This window comes from Malus sylvestris, chromosome 3, assembly GCF_916048215.2.
Source record: "Malus sylvestris chromosome 3, drMalSylv7.2, whole genome shotgun sequence".
Taxonomy (NCBI): domain Eukaryota; kingdom Viridiplantae; phylum Streptophyta; class Magnoliopsida; order Rosales; family Rosaceae; genus Malus; species Malus sylvestris.
Window position 1 is genome coordinate 6,645,195 of NC_062262.1, and position 21,462 is coordinate 6,666,656.

The 21,462-nt window shown below is 36.1% G+C and overlaps 4 protein-coding genes across 21 annotated transcripts; 3 read left to right on the forward strand and 1 right to left on the reverse strand.

Annotated features, from left to right (window-relative positions):
* The first annotated feature begins 3,110 nt into the window (after positions 1–3,110).
* Positions 3,111–6,202, forward strand: LOC126615416 (uncharacterized). The gene is made up of 2 exons (XM_050283240.1): positions 3,111–3,737; positions 5,394–6,202. Exons 1-2 carry the CDS (start codon positions 3,364–3,366, stop codon positions 5,614–5,616), a joined length of 597 nt encoding a protein of 198 aa, XP_050139197.1. The 5' UTR covers positions 3,111–3,363; the 3' UTR covers positions 5,617–6,202.
* A 952-nt stretch (positions 6,203–7,154) lies between these two features.
* On the forward strand, positions 7,155–9,243 carry LOC126615420 (mitochondrial import inner membrane translocase subunit TIM10-like). Of its 2 annotated transcripts, XM_050283252.1 has the most exons (6): positions 7,167–7,342; positions 7,438–7,485; positions 7,846–7,898; positions 8,354–8,392; positions 8,529–8,598; positions 8,976–9,243. In XM_050283252.1, the coding sequence occupies exons 2-6, from the start codon at positions 7,444–7,446 to the stop codon at positions 9,024–9,026; spliced, it is 255 nt and encodes an 84-aa protein (XP_050139209.1). In that variant the 5' UTR covers positions 7,167–7,342; positions 7,438–7,443; the 3' UTR covers positions 9,027–9,243. The 2 variants fall into 2 exon arrangements, with proteins under 2 accessions (XP_050139208.1, XP_050139209.1); XM_050283251.1 differs by lacking the exon at positions 8,976–9,243 and having other exon boundaries at positions 7,155–7,342; positions 8,529–8,695.
* Positions 9,244–10,753: 1,510 nt separating this feature from the next.
* On the reverse strand, positions 10,754–14,257 carry LOC126615406 (serine/threonine-protein kinase BSK5-like). The gene is made up of 10 exons (XM_050283226.1): positions 14,012–14,257; positions 13,677–13,906; positions 13,365–13,500; positions 13,017–13,150; positions 12,815–12,920; positions 12,534–12,619; positions 12,108–12,296; positions 11,789–11,950; positions 11,515–11,628; positions 10,754–11,266 (listed from the first exon to the last, which is right to left on the reverse strand). The coding sequence occupies exons 1-10, from the start codon at positions 14,082–14,084 to the stop codon at positions 11,012–11,014; spliced, it is 1,485 nt and encodes a 494-aa protein (XP_050139183.1). The 5' UTR covers positions 14,085–14,257; the 3' UTR covers positions 10,754–11,011.
* A 1,102-nt stretch (positions 14,258–15,359) lies between these two features.
* LOC126615417 (lysine-specific demethylase JMJ25-like) lies at positions 15,360–19,592 on the forward strand. 17 transcript variants are annotated; one of them, XM_050283242.1, is made up of 10 exons: positions 15,360–15,515; positions 15,630–15,689; positions 15,764–15,889; positions 15,976–16,061; positions 16,243–16,408; positions 17,267–17,337; positions 18,317–18,376; positions 18,529–18,590; positions 18,859–18,913; positions 19,413–19,592. In XM_050283242.1, the coding sequence occupies exons 4-10, from the start codon at positions 16,035–16,037 to the stop codon at positions 19,464–19,466; spliced, it is 495 nt and encodes a 164-aa protein (XP_050139199.1). In that variant the 5' UTR covers positions 15,360–15,515; positions 15,630–15,689; positions 15,764–15,889; positions 15,976–16,034; the 3' UTR covers positions 19,467–19,592. The 17 variants fall into 17 exon arrangements, 9 of the variants coding, with proteins under 9 accessions (XP_050139199.1, XP_050139200.1, XP_050139201.1 ...); XM_050283243.1 differs by having other exon boundaries at positions 15,630–15,889; positions 15,976–16,137; positions 16,319–16,408; XM_050283244.1 differs by lacking the exon at positions 15,976–16,061 and adding an exon at positions 16,094–16,137 and having other exon boundaries at positions 15,630–15,889; positions 16,319–16,408.
* Positions 19,593–21,462: the final 1,870 nt, after the last annotated feature.

Below are 21,462 nucleotides of genomic sequence, written 5' to 3' on the forward strand. Positions count from 1 at the left end.
AAATGCAACGGCTAGCTGATGTCAGTTAGCCGTTGCATTTGAATTTTTTTCTTAAGCATTCCTGTCGGTTATAACCGACAAGAAAGATGATTTTTCTGGCCAACCTTCTGACCTAGCCCTCAGTTGGAGACGATTTTCGGACTATTTTTGACCCTCTAACCCTCTGGACCCTTCGGTTGGAGATGGCCTAACAAGATTATCTCATTAGTTCTACATTGTGTGTCACTTTGATAGTGCTTCTATTTAAGACTGGCCTGGATTGAATGGCATTTTAAGTAGTACATATATGTAGAACTAGCTATTCCTAGCAAGGGTACTAACTTTGAAAGCAACTTACATACCATTATATTCGAAACGTTTCATATCAATAATGTAAATGAATAAATTTTCTTTCTTTTATTAGGTCAAATTCTAAAGTTTTATAAGTTAAAAAAGGGTAATCGGAAGGAATTTGCTTTACCACGAAAAAATTGTATTTACCTTGTTTGTATTACTTATCTAGAATGAGCATTGTTCCAGTTTCATAAAATGATGTACATCTTACGGTTTATCAAGGAGGATTAGATTGTGGTTAAACATATTTCTATATTTTTGGATTCCTTTCTTTTAATGCAGACTACTCTATGAAGTAGTTAGTGACTTTAGTATATGCTTAATTTGAATTCAACAACTCACAATATTAATAGTAGTTGACAGAAATGGAAACATTTTCAAATTTTGTCAAAGAAGATGAGTTTTTTTATTTTTTTATATACATTAAAAGTGATAATGAGTTTTTATATATCGTTGTACTAAAAAAAAATATAATGAGTTTGAAATAATGTGTTGAAGAATAAGATTTGATCTACTAGGGCAATCCACCATCAGTAGATAGAAAATGAGTTGCTCCATTGACTAAATGTTTAGGAGACAAATTCGACAACGGGCTGCGAGGAACACTTTTGTGGAGCAAAAAAATAATTTGAAAAATCTTGGAGTATACACATGGATTTTTACTGGCAAATGAAGATAATGCTCTTCTTAAATTGGCTAGGATTACATTTAATCCACTCTAACACTACGTTGGTGAGAAGAAAAGTGAAAGTATTAAACTAAGATGTTAAAATGTCCACATCAGTAGTAATAACAGTAGAAAATAACAACTGCAACACTTTCTAAAGCCGGACAAGATTAGTCCGCGAATGCCTATTACTGCGGCAAATATTTTTTTATTAATTTTTTTTATCACAACTCTCCTCTCTCACTCGAACCTGAGAAGTTTCTTTCCTTTTCTCAGAGAACCAACCCAGAAACTAACCTCACGATCTCAACCTAAAACCCAAATGTAAGACTCTTCCTTCTTCAGCTTCTCTCCGCCGTACTCCGCACTAGTACTGGCGAGCTCTCGGAACCCAATTCTCTCAAACCCCTCCCAAGGCCTCCCAACCATGAATTCCTCGCAACCACTCTTCGCTTTGACCGCTTTGGTGAAGTCCCTGAACTCGCGCTTGAGAGTTCGGAAATGGGTTTCTTCGGCCGCCAAGGCCTGTTTTTGGGTCTGCGAGAACGGCTAAGATGGATCCGCCTCCGTGAGGCGGTTGAGCTTGCGGTTGTGTTTTTGGATTTCTTTTTTACGGACGGTGTGGACGATCTTGGGAGTTGGGTGGACACCTTTCTTGGTGAGGTTGCGTTTGATTTTATCACTGTCGGGTTCGAATTGGATGTGAGGGACTTGTGGGAGGGAAGCTTGCAGAGCTTCCATGGCTGAAGGTGCGAAGTGAAGAAATCCGGGGGTTTTGGATCAGCTACGATTCGAGGCAGATCATCGCCGACGGATTGTGGCCTTTGGATTTCAGGTGAGTTCGAGTATATCGATGTGATGGTAGAGGGCGATAGGTCGTTGATCGAGAAGAGAAGCACGTATACAAAGATTCAGAAAATAGAGAACGAAGATGATAAGAAAGAAGGCGCGTAAAATAATAGTTTAATAAAATAAAAAGAAAAGAAAATAATGTAATAAAATAATATTTAATTGACATATCAGGGAGAGTGTAAAATTTTGAAAGATGTCAAAATATCACAGGCGGTCAAATTTAAATTTTATATTTAAAATTTGACATTTCATTTAAAGATACTTTTAAATATAGCATTAAGTATTAAATCTTATCTTTATGTTTTCCTAATTTAAAATCAACTCAATCAAGTAAAGAATCACAATAGTATTTAATCAACAATTGTATAAGATAATAACAAAATATTATTTAATTAAACAATATCCGGATAATTCTTTTCTCTTCATTTTACAAATGAAACATCTGGACCAACTGGATGTCAACACATGGCATGTCAAACCCTACCCATGTGACCAGCCTTAGCTCCTATAAATATCTAGCTCCTGTGAATACCTCATCCTCCACCAAATTTTGATAATCTTTTGTTGCGTAATCAAAGTCTTAAAATTCTATCTTTTATCAAAGAAACTAACTTAGAGCATCTTCAAATGAGATATCAAAATATCTAAATCAACAATAACGATAATAAAAGACAATATTAATGTTTTCCAATCGATAAACCAAATCTAATGTAGCATGACATGAAATGACACTCTCCTCTTCTGCCAAATTTGGCAGCACCTTCAAATTTTTTTAATTAATTATTAAATGATTTTTATTAGTTTTTTTTTATTGATTTAAAGCGTTATCAGTTTGTTTCTTTTCATTACCAATGCAAAGTAAATACATATGAATATATTTTTTTTATATTTAAAATTTGGCATATAAGTTGGAGAGCAAAATTGTAAAAGATGTCAAAGTGCTATGTAAGCCTTCAAATTTAAATTTTAAGTTTAAAATTTGACATCTCCTTTAAAGATGATCTTAATAATTTGGCGTGCTTTGATCTTTGATCTAATATGTTTATTTATTTTTTAAATAAAAATTCATAGACAACCAATTTTTGCTCACAAAGTTCATGGAAGAAATCAGTAAATCAGCAAAATCAGCAAAATACTATTAGAAAACGTGTTATGTGAAATTTCTTTATGTTTTCTTACTGAAGTAAACGCTTGGAAGTACACACTCATAAGACTTATGTCTTACCTGTGTCTCTCTATCAGTAACGCCTGTGCCTCTGTGTCTGCGAGTGTCCCACAACTGGCAGCCTTAAAGGTTACAAGTCTTTTATCATGATCCTTTTAAACACTTCTCTGATCGCTGCAGTTTTGCCCCCACCATCCTCCTTATAATTCGCCTTGGCTCCCGGACTCCTCTCTCTCTCTCTCTCCCTCTCTCTCTCCCTTCTCCCCACCATGTTCGATATCCAAATGCCGCTACTTTAACACTCCCCTCCACCATTTCATTCCATATATCCTTCTGGGTTTCACGAATGTCAGCTTCCGAGGCAACCCACCACCGCCGTTCGGCCACCGGGGGCAGCGGCTCGTCGGTCTCGGATGACTCCGACGATGACCAGTCTTGGCACTCGATGTCTGAGTCGGGCAATGTCCAGAGGAAGTCTTGTGAGTCGGATTGTCCAGTGGAGGAGGTGGATTTGGAGAGTGGGGTTCTGGAGCTGAAGAAGGTGGTGCATTTGAGTAAAGTTGAGAGAAATTGCAGGATTTGCCACTTGGGTTTGGAAGGGGGCGGTGGGACTGACTCTGGCTCTGGGTTCCCAATTGATTTGGGGTGTTCTTGCAAGGGGGATTTGGGCGCTGCTCATAAGCAATGTGCTGAGACTTGGTTCAAGATCAAGGGAGATACGTGAGTACAAACTTTTTCTGAATTCAATTCATTATTTTCTTTGATTTTTGGTGTTTCTGTTTGTGATTACGAACATCCATCTGCTGGATTCTGGATGTTTTCCTCGTCTGATTGTTTAATTTTCATCCGAATTACGCTTAATGGAACAAATTGGCTTGTTTTGTGGTGAAGTTTTACCTTTTGGAGATCAAAAACAATATGAGTACATAAACTTCAGGATTATGTTTCTTTTTGTCTCTGCAATTCTGCATTGAAGTGCACATGGATGTAATTGTAATTGTAATTGTTTTCGGGAGTTGGATCTCTCACCTTGATCTGGTTTCACCTCAAAGTATGATCTTACTATGAGCATGTGTAGTTTTGTTGAATAATAGACCATCTTGGTGGCGTTTAGGTTCCTGCTCCCGAGAGTTCAGCTTATTCGATTGCTTACTAGCTAATTAGCTTCTTTCCTTTCATGTAGTGGTCACCATTGTTCTTATTATTTTGCTTCTTACTGGAAAGTTGAATGAGACAGATCACGTTGCCCACATGATTGAGAAAATTTTGTAGAAGAACAAATCTTGGTCACCACTTGTACAGTCCATCCAAACTCAAAGATATCGATCACCATATGTTTAGAGTTTTTATTGGCACGTCTTCTTCGGCATTTACATTAGTGGAAAGTAGGGGGTCCAATGTGAGCTAAAGGAGTCGTCTTTGTGTGCAAGAATTGAGTTCCTGTGTTTAAATGTAGATATCTTGTGCCATGTATTTCTTTATATATGCTTCTTATTTAGAGGTAAATGTTTCATATAATCATGCCTATGGTTTACTAAAAGTTGATATTTGCGTAAATCGTAAATGAATTTTAGCTCTTTGGTTCAGTCACAATTTTATTTCGTTTATAAATTTGAGAAAAAACTATATGTGGATTCTATTTTGTTTTCTATTTATAACTCCAAAGATGATACTTTGGCAAATTCTTAGGACCTTGCACACTATATCCCCTGCAAGGAAATCTCCAAACTTTGGCAACAGGAAATTATAGTCTACCTAATCCAAATCATATGACAAATACTATAACGTACACTATAGACGGATTGGTTAAGACTTGCTTGATTAATAACCAGGATGAGTAAAGGATAGCATGCTATTTTGACTTTGGTTATCATGGCAAGCAAATGGAATGACATGTTGACGTCAGGACTCTTTACCAAAAACAGGAATAGAAGATTCTTGGCTACATTGTTTGATAGTGATTGTATAGCATTCTGGCCTATATTGTTGATATTTGAGTGCTTTCTGGTAGTTAATTATTCAGCGCCTTGATGTTGAACTCAAGACCTGTTGCCAACAAGTTACTGACGACCGGTAATATTTGAGTGCTTTGATTATACACTTTTATGTTTGTTCAAAATCCCCATGGTTCATTTCTTTCTGTATCTTTGTTTCTACAAGCGATGCATTACGGTTGCAATTAGTTGTCTTGTCTGGGTGACATGTTTTCTGTCTATGTATTTTCTTTTTTCTTACTTCAATCTGGTTTTGTTTTTAACATGAAGTTTAATGGTAAAGATAATTTAGTAAACTGCACATGTGGTTCAATTCAATTCTTGTTTTACATAGGTTTTATTCTACTGTTACAAAGCATAATTTAATTTATTTAATTTACAGAACCTGCGAGATCTGTGGCGTCACTGCATTCAACATTTCCAGTGAGCAGATAAACGAGTCAAATGCCACTACTGCCACATCCGCATCAGTACCAGCAGCACCCATGATCCTGGTTGAAACCCGAACCATGTGGCATGGGCGCCGCATTATGAATTTCCTGCTTGCCTGCATGATCCTTGCCTTTGTAATTTCATGGCTTTTTCACTTCAAAGTGCTTTCATGAACACCAGCAGGGAAAAGAAAAAGGCTCTGAATGTGTAGGGGTAAGTTGCAGTTTTCCACTTCTCCTCTTGTTGATGCTGCTACTTTGTCTGTACGCCTTCCTACTAGGCCCTATGTTCTTGTTCGAGGCTTAGCTCCAAATTTCTACGCACGTTCTCCGTCATCTGTAATATAAATTGTTCCGCATGGCTATCGATAGTAAGTTATAGTATCTTTGGATAAGTGGGGGTAAGAACCTGTTTTCCATCTGCTGTCTTCATTGTGTGCTTGGTCTGGCAATGCTTTCGTGTATGCATGTCTTATTTGTACAGTTAAGAACTCCTCAGTGTGGAAGAACTCAGTGGAGATGCTCATCAAGCCCTAGTACCTATAAGTCATGGTTCATGAAGCATGACAACGAAGGTTGTTGGCGTCTTCGTTGATTTAAAAGGTTAATGACAGTATGTACCTTCTCAATGATCCTTGTAATATACAAGTTACCGGCATGAACGCCATGAATTCGAAATTTTCGGTTCTTTCAAATGCTATGCCTGAGACTTCAAGTGTTTCAGATTGATTCCTTCAAGTTATGAGTATTATTCAGTTCACCTGGTGTTTGTACTGTCCGCACCAGTATGTCCACATAACATTTTGCTTAGGCTCATTAGCAAATTTAAATCAGCACGTGAGCGATTACGCTTAACCATTTAAGCTACCAATCATTGCAGATTGCAGATTTTGAAAGTGATTTAAGAACAAAAAATTGTTATCCAATAAACACCAAAACATGTTTCCATGATTTTAACGAGATGGTAAAAGCATTATGGGATTTTTGTCTTTTCATAAAGAAAAATTGGGACTTCTTAGTAGATTACTAGATTGTAATACCCAAAAAAAGTGTTAAAAAATATGAGTGTTTTTATTCGGAAAATAGTGTACAGTAAATTACCACCAGGTAGCCCAATGGTTAGAGCGAATTTAGGTTCTTATTTCACAGAGCTCGTTGTGTGTAAGATTTTTGGTGTAGGTGAATCGCACAATTGTGGTCAGAAGAAGGCTGAAATTGAAATGTCTCTATGAATCTTTTTCATCCCAGGGTGAACTATCGTGGCTTCGCCACCATTTGGTCCCCTTAAAAAAATTCAATGTATAGTAAAAAAAAATATCAAATTGTTTTAGCCAATCTGATTAAATCAGTTGAAATGTGAATTAGTAAAAAAAAATCAAAATGAAAATAAAAGTATTTTTCTTTTTCAAAAATTGAAATTTAAAGTCATTTAGTACTACAGTTTAATGATATTTTTCTTAACTTCGATTTTCACCATAAACGAATTTAAACCACATTATTATTAACACATTGTGAGGCTAAGCCAATCTCTTCCGTGTAGATCATATCGTTTGTTAAAAAAAAATTTAAAAAAAAACTGAAATTTAAAAAAATTCAAAAAATTAAAATAAGTTATTTAAACAAACATGGGCCTTTGTGAAATTATCCACTGCTTGTGTACCAAGGGAAAAAGAGAGGGCATTAATCCTCTGCTTTTCGGGGATAGAAATTCAGTGAACGGCTTGTGTTTCCGTCTATCTCGCATACACGGTAGATTAACTCCTAAAACCCTAATTGGTGCAGTATACCTCCACCTCCAGTGCGATTTCCATTTTCGCCTGCTTCAGCCTCAAATCAGACACCTAAAACCCTCTGCATCTAAGAGCTTCCAATCACAACACTTTCGGTTCTCTCCCACCGAGTATGATTACTTAAACCCTCTCTGCTACTTCATTCTATTTCGGTTTCGGTTTCGGTTTTGAAGGAATCGTGTGAGTTAATTTGGGGTTTTTTTAGGATCTAATGGCTGCCCCTAATGAGCCGACGGTTTTGGACAAGGAACAGGTGAGTGCCCTTTTCTTCATTGTTCTAAAGTTTCTACCTTTGGAGTTTGAATATGATTTCAAGTCTACCCAAGATTGGAAATTCATGGTCAGATTGTTTAATGGGGGTTGGGGAATCTGTGTGTTATTTGAATTGGGGTGTAATCAGATTCGGTATAGTTTGTCTAATTGGTCAATGATGGCGGTGTTTTCGACATTAGTAGTGAAACCGAGGCATTTCACGGGAGTTAGGATGGAGCAATATGGTTGATGTTAATGGATTTCTATTCTTTTTGTTATGAATTGTTGCCATAAAAGTTGTGTTATTAAACAATGTTGGCGTTTTGGAAAGACTTGAAGTTTGTTTTCAATGAATGTGCAGATTTTTGGTATGGCAGAGAAGGAGATGGAATACAGGGTTGAGTTGTTCAACAAGTAAGTTTTCTGTACGGTGTCAGATATCACGGTTCACTAATGTGGTTTTATATGGAAGGCGGCGAGGGTTGTTTCTTCTAGCCTATATTCTAGTTTGAGAAATTTTTAGGGGCTTTTTTTCCATAAGCGTGATCATTTATTTGTTTCTTTATTTTGGCTTTTACCTGTTTCACTATTATTTCCGTTGGACTTAATACTTTGTGTTGATGAGCATGTATGATTGTTCACTAAAAAACAAGGCTTTGGAACAAGAGTTCTAAAGCAATCGTATTTGGTTGTCTTGTGGCTTCAATGTGTGAGCATTTTAGTCCTTTCTGTTTTTGTTATACGCTTTGACTGAGCACATCTATTTAGGTTGCGAATTCTGCTTTGGTATCTGCAATTTTCCATGTCTAATACATTGGCTCCAGTGGTTACCGGTTTTCACTTACGCATTTAATCGTTCATTGATTCAGGCTTACCCACACATGTTTCAACAAGTGCATCGAGAAGAAGTATGAGAACCCTTTTCTTTTCTCTATTTAGTTCTTATGGACCTCTATGAAAGATACGCAGCAGTTTACTTTTAGGCCCTTTTTTGAAATCTAAAATTACTGAAGTTAGTAAATGTGAATTGTCAAATACATCCAGGTACAAGGAGTCTGAGCTAAATATGGGTGAAAACAGTTGCATTGATCGGTGCGTGTCAAAATACTGGCATGTAAGTATCTATATGTTTCATATGATTTTAGTGCTAGTGTATTGGATTACGTTATAAGAACAATCCCAGTCATCCTTCAAATATTTTTATTTCTTCATTTCTGCTGTCGTTGATATTTATCACTTCAATTTATTCTCTTTAGCTACTTCCACTGCATCTCTCCAAATAATTTCTTTGAAAATCTCCAAAAACTACTGCAATTGCAATTTTTTAGAGTTTATATTTTTAATTTTGAGTGTTGGTCTTTACCAGTTGAACGCTTTTGATGGAAACTAAGCAATAAACGTTCGCAACTTTAGCTACTGCCGCATCTATGATTATGCAAATGCAAGTTAGTTTTTTATGTTTATATGATTGAAACATTTTGTTGTTTGCAGGTGACTAATCTAGTCGGCCAGCTGCTTGGTTCTGGTAGGCCTCCTATGTAAAATGTTGTCTAGTCCTGTTAGAGAGCTGCTGTTCCTCAAATGGATGCTTGGATGGATCTCCGGTGATGTGGAGATTGTAATTGTTCGCATTGTTGTGCCCTTTTGTTTTTCCCCATTTTGTTGGTCGACGGAAGAATTAGGGACAGTTTTATCATCCGTCGCCCTATGTTCAAGACCATAGTAGAATTGGGCATTCATAATGAAGAGTTCTTAATTATTTTGTTTTCTTGAATAATTGCCATTGTTTTCGATGGTTTGGTTACACCTTAAAATGTTGGAATGCTTGTACCTTTTCGGCAGCTTTGTTAAGGAAAAGTTACGAGGATTTTCGATGGTTTGGTTACACCTTAATATGAGTGCTTTTATAGCACATTACTAAACATTCAAGTGCTTCATGAAAAAGTTCTTTTCAGTGCTTCTTCAAACCCTTTTTCCGTCGGACATTGCCAGAAATGTTTTTAGCCTTTCTATAAGTACTACCAAATGATCCTTCCTTTATCTTAGGATGAAAATACAACATCACCCCAAGTTTAAGGGTTCGTTTGGTAATGTTTTCGCGATAACTTAAGATGAAAAAACTATCCAAGTTCTAATATAATAGAAAGGGGCTTTCACCATCTATTTCTGCCCGAACTCTTTCTGAGTTTCCCTCCTAGCGAACGGGGAAAGCTTATCCCTCACTCGCATTCGCCTAATCGAGCAGAACGCCACTCGGCGCTCATCCTACAACTGGTCCCGCCTATAGTTATAGTGTCGAACACACATAAGTATAGGTTTTGTTGTCCTTACGACGGTTGTCAAAGACCGGGGCTTTGCACTTCGCGACCCTATCTAGATAAGTTAGGGACTCACTTTTGTGTACAAAGTTATCGTGACATTAAAGCCTTTCACTCTAAATGCAACATCCCCTGTGTAACAATCTATCGCAGTAGCAAAGTCTTTTGCTTGGAATGCAGCAACCCAATGCTTCTTAAGATTTAATCTTGGAATAAGACTTGGCTTTGAAATTTCAGTAGATATCCTACTTACATCAAATCCCAAGTAAACATGTGTCCAAGTTTTGATTTTTTAATCAAAACTTGAACACATATCCATCCAAAATTGACTGTAAGCAGGACCTACAGCTGAAATGTTCAGCAACGAAGTAGCCTTCTTAATCTTGTAGGTCTGATTTCTCTGCAGTTTCCTGCTAGGTGGAAGGAGACTGGGAGTGTTCTACTCACTTTCCTTTTTTCTTTTTTTTTTCTTTTTTTTGGAAAGACACTTTCCATTTTGTACAGGTGAGATAATAACAATGTGGTTCAAATCCGTCTTTGACGAGAATTGTACTTTAGCCATCTCACTTACAAGTAAAGAGGAATACCATTAAACTGTAATACTAAGTAGCTTGTTAACATGATCATACTAGCTACGTAGGTTTTTACATGTCAGTGTTGATTAGAAGACTTTCTGCCTATAGACAATTGGTTTTGGGTTCAGTGTTCACATTTTAACATGGTATTTAAAGAATATGCACGCGTTAAGCCAAACAATCTCTCAAAAAGAGAGAAGCAAACGTAAAATAGTTTGCGGGGTCTAATTAAGATACCCCTAACAATATGGTACCCTTATTCTTTTGTACAGGTGAACTTTAAACTAATCTAAACTGCGGGATTGGAGATTCGAACCTGGTTGTCTGTTCTTATTCCGCTGTCTCAAGCAACCGCAGAACACTCAGTAATCTAATATGATGTAATGCTGCTTGGCGTAAATTCTATAAATAAAGCATCCTACACAATGAAAATTCCAGAACCTAATATAATGCATCAGTAACTGAACATATACAGAAGAGGAAACAACTGACTTGATTTCTATATAGCCACTGGCTGCTACAGATCAAAATAAACGAAAATAAACGTCAAGACCAACCTAAAGATTGTTATGGCCAACTGATCATTTTGTGCTGCATCAGAAGAACTCAGACGCCGAAGAGGAAAAACCACGTATTATTCACTTTTCAGCTTATCCAGCTTCTTAACTTCCAAGGATGTGCCAACGTTTAGAATTTCCTCCGCATCATTGTCCATCCCGAGGCTCTTTAGGGCTGCCGCTTGAAGGTAGAAGGCAGTTGGCCACTCACGCTTTTCTGCTAGGGCTTCCTGGCCATCTCGAAGAGCTTCTTGTGCCTTGTCACTCAGCAAGTAACACAAGCACCGTCTAACCAGCATAGTTGGCGATTTCACTGGCACACGATCAAAGTACTGCAACGAAAATAAGAAGATTCACTTAGGACTAAACTGATAAGTGAATCCGTTTCTACTATATGTCCACTTAATATGTGTAGTACTAAACTTGTAAAGCGTATTTTTTAAGTTATCATAGCTTAGTTTTCATAACCCCACCGCTAATTATATCTTGTTCACTAACAAAATCAAGTGAGTTTCCAAAATATCTGGACACTAAAGAAATTATGACAAGATAGTTTTGCAGTTCAAGATTAGTGGCTTACTTCCGTATAAGAACTTATCGCGATGGCAAAATTTTTCTCTTTGAATGCAGTATCCCCCTTCTTCCTAAAATCTATTGCCTCCTTCATTGTCTCAGTCCACACATCAAAAGAAAGCTGCGAGGGAATTTAAGTAAGGGTCGTGCGTTAAACATAGTTTAGCATAAACTGTTTGGTAATAAACGCAAGTGATCACTGCAAGATGGAAAGCCAGTTCTTTTCCCTTGGCAGATATTACAAAATAGAACATTCAGAAGTTAGAATTGAGATCACTAACTTCGTGCCTAGGTTCATCTTGCTCGTATTTAACTGTCACCAATATTTCATGTATTGCAGTTAGATCCAATCTTCTGCAAGCATCAGCTAGATGTGAAAGCAATGTCGGCAACTTTGGAGGCACACTTCCGTGGTAGGTACCCATCAAAACATATGAAGGAACCTGCAACAAACCACTGGATGTAAGGATATTCTACCTTCAAGGTATTCCATTTGCAGCATTGATGCAAATCAGCATTTTGAAACAGAGGCAATACCAAATTACATTTCAATGCGTATGCTAAAGCATGACAATTCCAGATAAATAGAGCCTGGCATACCTCAGTTTCTTTTTGAAGAGGTGCGAGGGAATTCTCAAGAGACTTGACATTTGGCCTCTTACGAGGTTCAGACTGCAAGCACTGTGAAGCTAACTGCACCAGTGCAGTTCCATCATCATTTGAGACATGGCCTTCTAAGCACGAGTCCAACAGCATCAACAAATTTTTATCGCGTATGAGGTCAAGCGCCTTGCAGAGAGAAAATTGAAACTAATTTAGCCAGAATATTTAAATGGAATTTTGATCACAACACAACTCAAAAACATATAAGAGCCAAATATTTAATCTTGAAATGAAGCACAGATAGCTTTAACTTGGAGCACATTAAAGCACAAGTTATAGGCCACAAATCTTCCACCGGATGTCAATAAAAATATCAGAACAAAGATCCACGTCAATGAAAGACAATAGGAAAAGAAAATTTACATGGGCTGGCGGGATACGTTTACTTCTGAGCAGATCAAGCAATAGGGTTCCAAAGCCGTAAACCACACTTTCCGGTATCACTTTTCCTGCCAACAGAAGGCTATATGTTAGCTCAATCAAGGATTTCACTGCCTCAGGAAATTTATTCAATACTCGGGCAACATACTGATATAGAAGCTATAAGCTCGTAATTTCCCTCCCCTCTCCCTCTTCTACTAAGCAGTGTACGCATTACAAGATTAAAAACTGGTCTCTGTTGGCTGAAGGAATGAAGGTGTTACCTTTATTCGTGTATTCAGGAGGGTTGAAAGCGAGGTTGGTACTATAACTTTTGCCATCTTTGCTTTTCTCCATGAGTCCGAAACAGGAGAGTCTGGGATTCCAATCCTGTCAAGTGTTAACTCAGTGTAAGCAGTGACAATCAAAAGACTAGCTACAATATCTAAAAGAGCAAAAGACTCACAACCACAATTATATAATTACCTGATCGAACAGGACTTTGCAAGTATTAAGATCTTGGTACGACGCCCGCCCTTTACTGCTGCAATAGGCCAAAGCTTGTGCCGTGTACAACGCCACTCGCATCCTCATTGCCCATTTCATAGGCTGGTTCTCACCTACACCAATTGCAACCAACTCAATAATTAAAGTTTCTACTTCTCTTAGAACTAAAAAAGAAGACCGAAAAATCATAATCTCGAATTATCTGTGTCCATAAGAAACCCGATGATTAATTAACAAATCCTATTTTCATCATAAACATACCAGCAATCAAAAAATAAACATCAGACTAGCAAAGAAAGAGAATTTTAACATTAGAGTGGTACTTACAATGGAAAAGATGCTTGGAGAGAGTTTCATTAGGCATAAATTCTGCTACAAGCAATCTCTCATGGCCCTCACAGCAGCACCCGATCAGATTCGCCAAACTCTTGTTCCTCAGACGCCCCACAGCTCTGGCGTTCTCCTATAACCATACACAACACATTATTACAGAAATTCTCTGTGCAGGACGCCCGTTCTTTATTTATGCAGCACGTATTAAAGAACGAATGTCTGTTTCATCGCCGGACTATAATAATACATTACATACACAAATTTAAAGCAAATTTAATAAAGAAAAATTTAGCCTGTCAAACTGACCAGAAATCGGCGGGAATCAGGCCAAGCGGAGCAGCTGAAGCGCTTAACAGCGATGCAACGGCCGTCTTGGAGCTTGCCTTTGTAGACCACATTAGCAGCTTCCTCGCCGTGCTTGGAGACAACGTTCTCCGACGAGAACTGCGATGTGGCAGCTCTCAGTTGCTGCAGGCTGAACTCACTGAACCCCGGCACCAGAGACGGAGAGTCCATTCTGTCCCTGCCCCTATTCTCTGCATTTCACGCAAGAAAAATAAGAAAAAAGTCGGGATTTTCCCGGGAAAGTGACGGAAAAAAAAGTTAGAAAGTGTAAAAGAATCAACAGAAAAACGCCTCGCCTGCGTCTAACGAGTCTTCGATTTTCGCTATGGTGTTGTACGGCCGGAAGCAAAGGCAGAAACTGTTTCCCATTTGGCTGAGGAATCAAAATCTAGTGAGAGAAACGAGCTCTGAAATATGTAATATGGCTTTCTCTCTCTAAAATGTTTGTGGCCAACGTCTCTGCTTGTGCTGCCACTTCGCAGTGGCGGTGTATTATTTGTAGAGGAAGCCACCACGCAGTTTCCGCATTGACTTCGGACGGGAAGGGAGCAATGTGAACCAGAACTAGAAGGGAAACTTCCTTCCCTGTTTCGTGACACTAGAAGGGAAACCTTTCACACACAACCCTTTGAATTTGTTGAAGAGCATCTCACGTCAGAAAACTGACGATATTGCATAACATATGTTAAGTTGTTCCATTACTAATTGCATTGAGCGTTTTGTATTTTGAATAAAATTTGAAAGGTGATACTAGAGATATCAAAATTTTAAACTATTTCTCGTAAATTACATGACGTGACTTACAAATGATAATGTTAGGAATACCAAAATTTTAAATCAAATTTGCAACCAATTTTGGTCTACCTAGATTATCTGGCTTACAAATCCATCTTCTTTAAATTATTAAAAAAAGTTTCAACAATAAACCGCTACATTCGTGTAATTTATAAAAGATGGTCTAAAAATTTAATCTCTCTAGATTTTTCCAAATGGAGTAGGATTCTTTCCTCTCTTTTTTTCCCTTCCCTTTTCTCCCCTCTTATTTGAACGGTCATAGTTAAGTCACGTCAATATCTTATATTAATTTTTTATAACAAAAAAAAACAAAATAAGAGAACATAAAAGGAGATAACGGAAAGAAAAAGGAAGAAAATCCTAATCCTTTCTAAATTTGAATTGAGTTGACAAGCTGATTTTTTTTTTGTCATTGGTGGAAAGAACAAATGGCTACGGGTCCTATAGTTTAATATGCGACATTTTTAAGTACTTTCTTTTGCCTTTTGAATTCCTGCGTCCACGAGACCGCGTAATACGCAAAAGTCTTGCCAGCTTTCTATGAAGTTTCTCTCATTTTCCGACTCCGAAAAGAAAAAAAAGAGCTAATCACACATTATCTATATATTGAGGGGTGTGATATCTACCCAATTCATTTTACTTCTCACATATATTTCTAATTTTCGGCCGTTGAATCAGATAAATTGAAGAAGATTAACATACATAAATTAATAAGGGGTATCTAAGAAGTAATTTGGGCTGTGTAGCACTGTTTTCACTGTTCGTAAACAGTGAAAGGACGGTAATGCCCTTTGCTGCTACTGATTCTCAAATTTAATTTTCCGGTTGCACAGTGAAATGACAATTTTATCCATGTTGTCCGCGTGTTGATCATCGCGTAATGGGAAGGAGGATGCAAAAGCCGAGCCACCTCTCTCTCTCTCTCAAAGGTTCCTCTTTCCTTCTTCCTCTGATCTGAAAACAATCACAGTCAGACTCTCTCTTCCAATACCCACATCAAATTTGGTAGGGTTTCCACGACCTCCTAAAGCCTTTTGTTTTACCAGGCAAGTCATTATTTTTTAATTTTCCCGATAATTTTATGCTAATTTGGCCCGTTTCCCGTCCTGATTCTCTCAGTCTTTGCTCCATCTTCTCGAGCTCTCTCGCAACTCATCCATTTCTCCAACAATTGACTGAGTGAGATTTGAATTAAAGAGCTCCTTCATCTTCCCCAATACTGGCGTTTTCAAAAATTTCACTGTATTTCGCAGATTGGAGCCTTCTGTAATGATCGGAGCTGTTGGGATTTTGAAAAAAATGGGAGTAATTTTTCTTTTGGGTTTCGTCTCTCTGGTATTTATATTGAACCCAAAACCCCAAAAGATTTGAACTTTCAGGTAAATTAATATACCTTTTTCTGTTTTTTTATTTCTTTTCTTTTTGGAGAATTTGTGTAAATTACTGCCATTGTGTTATGAATTAGGAGAAAAACAGGGTTTCAGATGCAAGGGACGAGATGGTTATGAGTGTTTTGCGTAATTCATGATATTGTATGAAGTTTGGGTTGAGGTATGAATTTACTTGGAAATGTATGTATGCAGGTTGGATATGCTACTTGAGAAACTAAGGTTTATTGCTATGTTCGGTAATTATTTTCATTTTATTCTGGATTCGTTCAAGTTGCAGTTTGTACCATTGGAAGATGTTTATCTAATTCTAAGTATCTAAGTGATTTTGTACCAATATACAGTACTCAAATGCTCTCAACGAATACCCAATTTCTTCCTCTCTTTCTCATGATGATTGTTGTGTATATCCACACCCAGAGAAGGTGAGAATCCAGCATTCCCAAACTTGGCCTGCCTTCTCGGTTGTGGAGTATCAACAGGTGCACTTGAAATTCCTTATAAAATTTGGTAACTATTATTGACATGGTGTGATGTTTGCTATTAAGTACGCTCAAATATTTGAGAAATATAGAGTAAACAAAAGAGAAGAGGAATTTTAGAGAGAGAATGATATAATAATTTCTCTGTAATTGTATGAATGGATTAACTAATCAATAGAGAGAGAGAGAGAGCAAGAGAGCTAGCATCTTAAACAACAACTAATCACCTTGCTTAGCTCTCACAACACATACTTAACAGGCTAACAAATACTAACCTCTAAACTGATCTACTGAGCTGGACCATCCCCACCAATCATCTTTCGGCACTTATCAATATTTGCAAAATCTAGACTTGCAGAAACCCCATTTTTAATGAATATTATTTTTAGTTGATAATTAATTGATGATTAATCTATTCCATTGCTCATTATTTTATCGCCAAATACTTTGAATATTCATTAGCAAAAGATATAGGGTCCACTATTTAATGAATAGAATTTTGATGGTGGATTGCATTTCCTGAGTTATAAATGTGGTGAATCCATTATTTACTAGCTGAATAATCATAATGCTTTGGCCACTTATCCTGAATTTTGTTCAAATTGAAGAAGTCACATGTTTCTTAAATGGAAACCTGTGTTATTTGAATTTGGCTTTTACACTTGAACTACATTTGTAAATCCTGTGTTGTGCAAATTACTTTACACACATTGACCTGCATTTCTAACTGTTTACTGGTCTATACTGCAGAGATATTGTACATCAATTTACTTTTTGTAGTGCATGTGACTGTGATCTTGAATATTTGATTTTCTTTTCTATTTTCAGCATTCAGGTTTTGAAAATTCTGAACTTTATTCTTTTGTTTTTCTTCCTGTGTTATCAGGAATTGAGCCATGGTCCTTTGAGCAACATTTGGGGAAAGTTGTTTTTATCCCTGCTGGGTGCCCTTTTCAGGTTAAGAATCTTCAAGTAGTTTTCTTTGTAGCTGAATCAATATTTTTGAAGTACCAACTTCGGGTTATTTAATGAAAATGTGAAAGGTTTAATTAGATTGACTTGACAAGTAATTTATTTAAAGCATCTAATTGCACTTGCTTCTGTATTAATTTTATTTATTGGTCATTCGAGGATGTCACATAGCAAACATTAAGTCGTCCAATACTACAATGTACATACAAAACAAACAAAAAAAGCTATCTTAATATTGGATGACTTAACGTTTTCTGTTGTTTATTTTTGAGTTTTCATTGACCTTGTATAAAACTTTTGAGTTTTGTATGCTATCACTATTACCAACTGGCAACAACCTTCTATAGGACCTTTGCTTCTCGGTTATTTCCCTTGAGTTTCAAAAAATTATAAACTACAACATAAATTCAAAAACTAATCCAAGAGCTTTAAAAATTTGATCGTTTGATAATTTCCATTCCAAAATGTTTATACTTCTGTGAGTCATTACATTCTTTATAAGTCCACCTAATTCACATTGTGTTTCAATAAATTTTAAATGCTTTGTATGTGCTCTAAACTTTTTTACTACAATGTATTAGATATTCTAATTACTAAATCAAATTATCACTATTCCATTTAACCGGAAAAAAAAATCCTAACATTATTCGTATCATTCACAGATGTGTGCTTCTCAAGCTTTGTTCTATACAAATTTTAATGCACCTGACACTCACTTCAGGATCATTGGCATTGATCAGATAAGGTGACCAAGTTCTTATCATTGATCATTCAATACCTTCTCTCTTTGCTTAGTTTTTATTCACCCCTCTTAAGACTTATTAACTTCGATATGCCTCAAGTTATTAGTTGGTATAGAACCCACCTCAACTGATTTCAAAATAATAAGATGCTCCTTTACATATTTGTGTGAATTATTTAATTTTCAGAAGAACTTGATTTAAACTTTTTAATATTTACGCAGGCAAGGGAAAAGGAATTGATAAAGCAGAAAGCTTTAGAGAAAGCTAGAAAGCTTCAGGTAATAATCGTGAATGTCTTTTGGGCTATTCTTCTTTTCATAGGCTCGAAATGCAGTCCTTATTTTGTGGTTGAAATTTTCCTAAAAGGTATTAAGATAGCTTTTTTTTTGTCAATTTTCCTTCCTTTTTGGTTGATGGTGGGAATAATACAGGTAAAAAAAAACCGCATGTTTCAAAGGAAAAAATACACCAGGGCACACTTGGAAATAGCTGGAGGTATTGGCAAACCTCACTTTGTATATACATGCTTTACAATTCGTGGAAAACCACATGAATCCTAAAAATGATAGTAGCAAATATGATGTATTGGAACTAATATTTTATTAACATCTTTCTTGCGATGTTGGAGTTATGCCAGGATGGGTAGTTTACCCCTGGTGTGGGTTGATGGTTGTTTTATGTTACGATACTTAAAACTAATGGATTTGTTTCTACTCTTCTTCTTGAGTGATAGTTTAGTTAATTTCTTATTACTTTCTTGCAGGTTACAGACATATGGTTTATATGAAGTAAGAGTTTCCGGTAATGGGAATTATCAGGTATCTGCAATAAAGAGAATGCAAAGTAATAAGTTTGTCATCTTTTGATTTATATTAATTTCTTAGGTATCTGCAATAATGAGAATGCAAAGTAACATTTCCCATTTCTTATTGTTTCGCAAATTAATAATCATTTTGGCTTTAATCTCATTAGTTTGATTCTAATTCAATAAATTTGTGTAATATATAGTTTTTAATTAGAAAAAGAATTGACCTTTGAATAAAAGTTGTAGTCTTGCTTGATATTACTAGAATGTCTGTTTGCATTTCTTTAAAAAAAGTAAGATGTCATTAGTGATAAAGATGTGGTTTAGAGTGGGCATCCTTTTCATTCTACCAATAGAGTTATCATTTTATGTCTACTTTACATCCTTTATAGTATAAATTTCTTCATATTTTTTTTTTTTTTTGTCAAACGATAGATTTTGTTGGATTAGATGTTATAATTTTCTTCATATCTAAATTCATTACATCTTTTATTTATTTTTTCTTTTCTTAGGCTGCTTTCTTGGCAATCAAGAATGCTACAGGGAAACTTTTGACATTCCAGTGAACTTTTATCATCTGTTATCAATGTAAATCAAACAATACTTTATGATACCTTTTTGCATGTATTTCACAATCTTTTGTATACAAGTACTACTATTGAATTAAAAGCCACAAAAACTACTTAAATAAACACACATCTAATCTTTTTGCCATTCATATAAAAACTAATCTATGATCTTTTGTATGTGATCCTTATCAATCAATTTTGTTGTATATGAAAATCTTCTTAATGCTGTCAATATAAACAATATTAATCTTTTATATTTTTTAAACACAGTTTTTCATACAATTTTTTAGCCCGCAGCAACGTGCAGTATCAATTGCTAGTTTAACAACTAATTGTCAAACATTAACTGAGTCAGGCAATTGCTGACGTGGATTTTGTGCTGACTTGTAATCTATGGCAATATGATAGTACTCTTTCAGGAACATGATCCTATTTGTGAGGATTCTACGGATCAGTTCATCCTATTGTTCATCAATCATTCTGCGGCCATAAATCATTTAAAATTGAACGCAAACAGTATCTAACGAAAACTGACCGCACAATGTACGATGAACGGCTAAGATGAATTAGGATCCTCACCCCCTTCCAGAAAATAGGGATGGGCACAGTTCGGTTTGGTGCGGTTTTAAGTGAAGCCAAAACCAAAACCGTAATTTTTTGCGGTTGGGTTTAGAGCGGTTTCAAACAGTTTCAGTTCAATTTCAAACCATTTGCTTGCAAAATGAAAAAAAATATATATTTACAACCAGAATAAACCAATTTTTACAAATGAAGGTACCCTTGTCAATATCTATTACCATTTCACATTCATCATCCAAAAATACCAATATTGAAGCGATCAGTACCTTGCACAGGACCCACCATCAACACCTAAGAGCATCTCTAAAGGATATGTCAAATATAATATGTCAAAATTTTATTTGATGGTTGATGTAGCAAATTGAATACAAGTGCTAAATATTTTTCTTTTCCAATGGATGTGTCAAATATTTATTTTATTATTTTATTGGGCCTAGAGTTACATTAAATATTAAAAAAATCAAAATTAGTTTTATTTTGTATTCTATTGGTTGTTAATGGGACTCATGCATTAAAAAATTAAATTAAATATATTTGATTCATTCTTTGTTTGCGGTCAAAAAAGGCAGCTAGAAAGTAAAGAGTCAAATGATTCACATGTCACATTATATTTGGCATATCCATTGGAAAACACTTGAATGTCTTTTAATCCTATTTAGCATATTTGACATCTCCTTTGAAGATGGTCTAAGAAAAGTAATAATCACCCAAACAGAGCAATTGAGGATAAAAAACATACATATCTGAATTTGATTTACATGCATACACAGGAACTAATATTATGATAATGTTTTGTCCCCAGTATTATGAAAAATGTCTTGTCTCCAACGCCAAATGAGACCGAAGTAGTACTGAGAAGGAAACAACTAATTAAAACATAACATCTAATATGGATATTTAATTAAAGGTTTTTTTAATATTTGTGGTGTGGTTTGGTTTTGGTGCGGTTTTCAAAAGTTAAAACCAAAACCAAACCATTTTCCTACACTACGGTCCGGTTTTAAACCGAAACCATTTTAAAACCAAACCGTTCGATGCAATTCGATTTAATTCATGTTTCGGTTTCGATTTTTGGTTCCAAGTGCCCAGCCGTACCAAAAAGAAGGGAACAAGAACAACACCTCTTCTACCCCTTTTCTGTTTAGGTGACTTTTTAAATTGCAAGGATGTGCCTGCTTTTTGTCAAAGTTTCACAAAGAAGGGCCAAATAGTCCAACACCGCGAATCAACAAGATTTTTTGTGTACTCATCAAATGACACAAGCAACGTCTAGCAACCGTAGATTGTGATTTAAGGTCCCAGCAATTAGAGAGAAATAAGATCCACATGGGAGTAGTGTAAACCTTGTATGTCTAAATCAACCCCTCAAAGTCTAGGGAGTATTGGCACAATGTTATCTAAAGGCTTGAGTCAG

Excerpts from the sequence above, each read along its gene's own strand:
- LOC126615417 (XM_050283242.1), top strand. The coding sequence starts at position 16,035 with ATGATATTGTATGAAGTTTGGGTTGAG. Across the intron at positions 17,338-18,316 it reads CTGCTGGGTGCCCTTTTCAG|GCAAGGGAAAAGGAATTGAT; the intron begins GTTAAGAATCTT and ends ATATTTACGCAG. Across the intron at positions 18,914-19,412 it reads CCGGTAATGGGAATTATCAG|GCTGCTTTCTTGGCAATCAA; the intron begins GTATCTGCAATA and ends TTCTTTTCTTAG.
- LOC126615416 (XM_050283240.1), top strand. The coding sequence starts at position 3,364 with ATGTCAGCTTCCGAGGCAACCCACCACCGCCGTTCGGCCACCGGGGGC. Across the intron at positions 3,738-5,393 it reads TTCAAGATCAAGGGAGATAC|AACCTGCGAGATCTGTGGCG; the intron begins GTGAGTACAAAC and ends TTTAATTTACAG.
- LOC126615420 (XM_050283251.1), top strand. The coding sequence starts at position 7,444 with ATGGCTGCCCCTAATGAGCCGACGGTTTTGGACAAGGAACAG. Across the intron at positions 7,486-7,845 it reads CGGTTTTGGACAAGGAACAG|ATTTTTGGTATGGCAGAGAA; the intron begins GTGAGTGCCCTT and ends ATGAATGTGCAG. Across the intron at positions 8,393-8,528 it reads AACAAGTGCATCGAGAAGAA|GTACAAGGAGTCTGAGCTAA; the intron begins GTATGAGAACCC and ends AAATACATCCAG.
- LOC126615406 (XM_050283226.1), bottom strand. The coding sequence starts at position 14,084 with ATGGGAAACAGTTTCTGCCTTTGCTTCCGGCCGTACAACACCATAGCG. Across the intron at positions 13,907-14,011 it reads CGAAGACTCGTTAGACGCAG|AGAATAGGGGCAGGGACAGA; the intron begins GCGAGGCGTTTT and ends CGTGAAATGCAG. Across the intron at positions 11,951-12,107 it reads CTCTTCAAAAAGAAACTGAG|GTTCCTTCATATGTTTTGAT; the intron begins GTATGCCAGGCT and ends GGTTTGTTGCAG.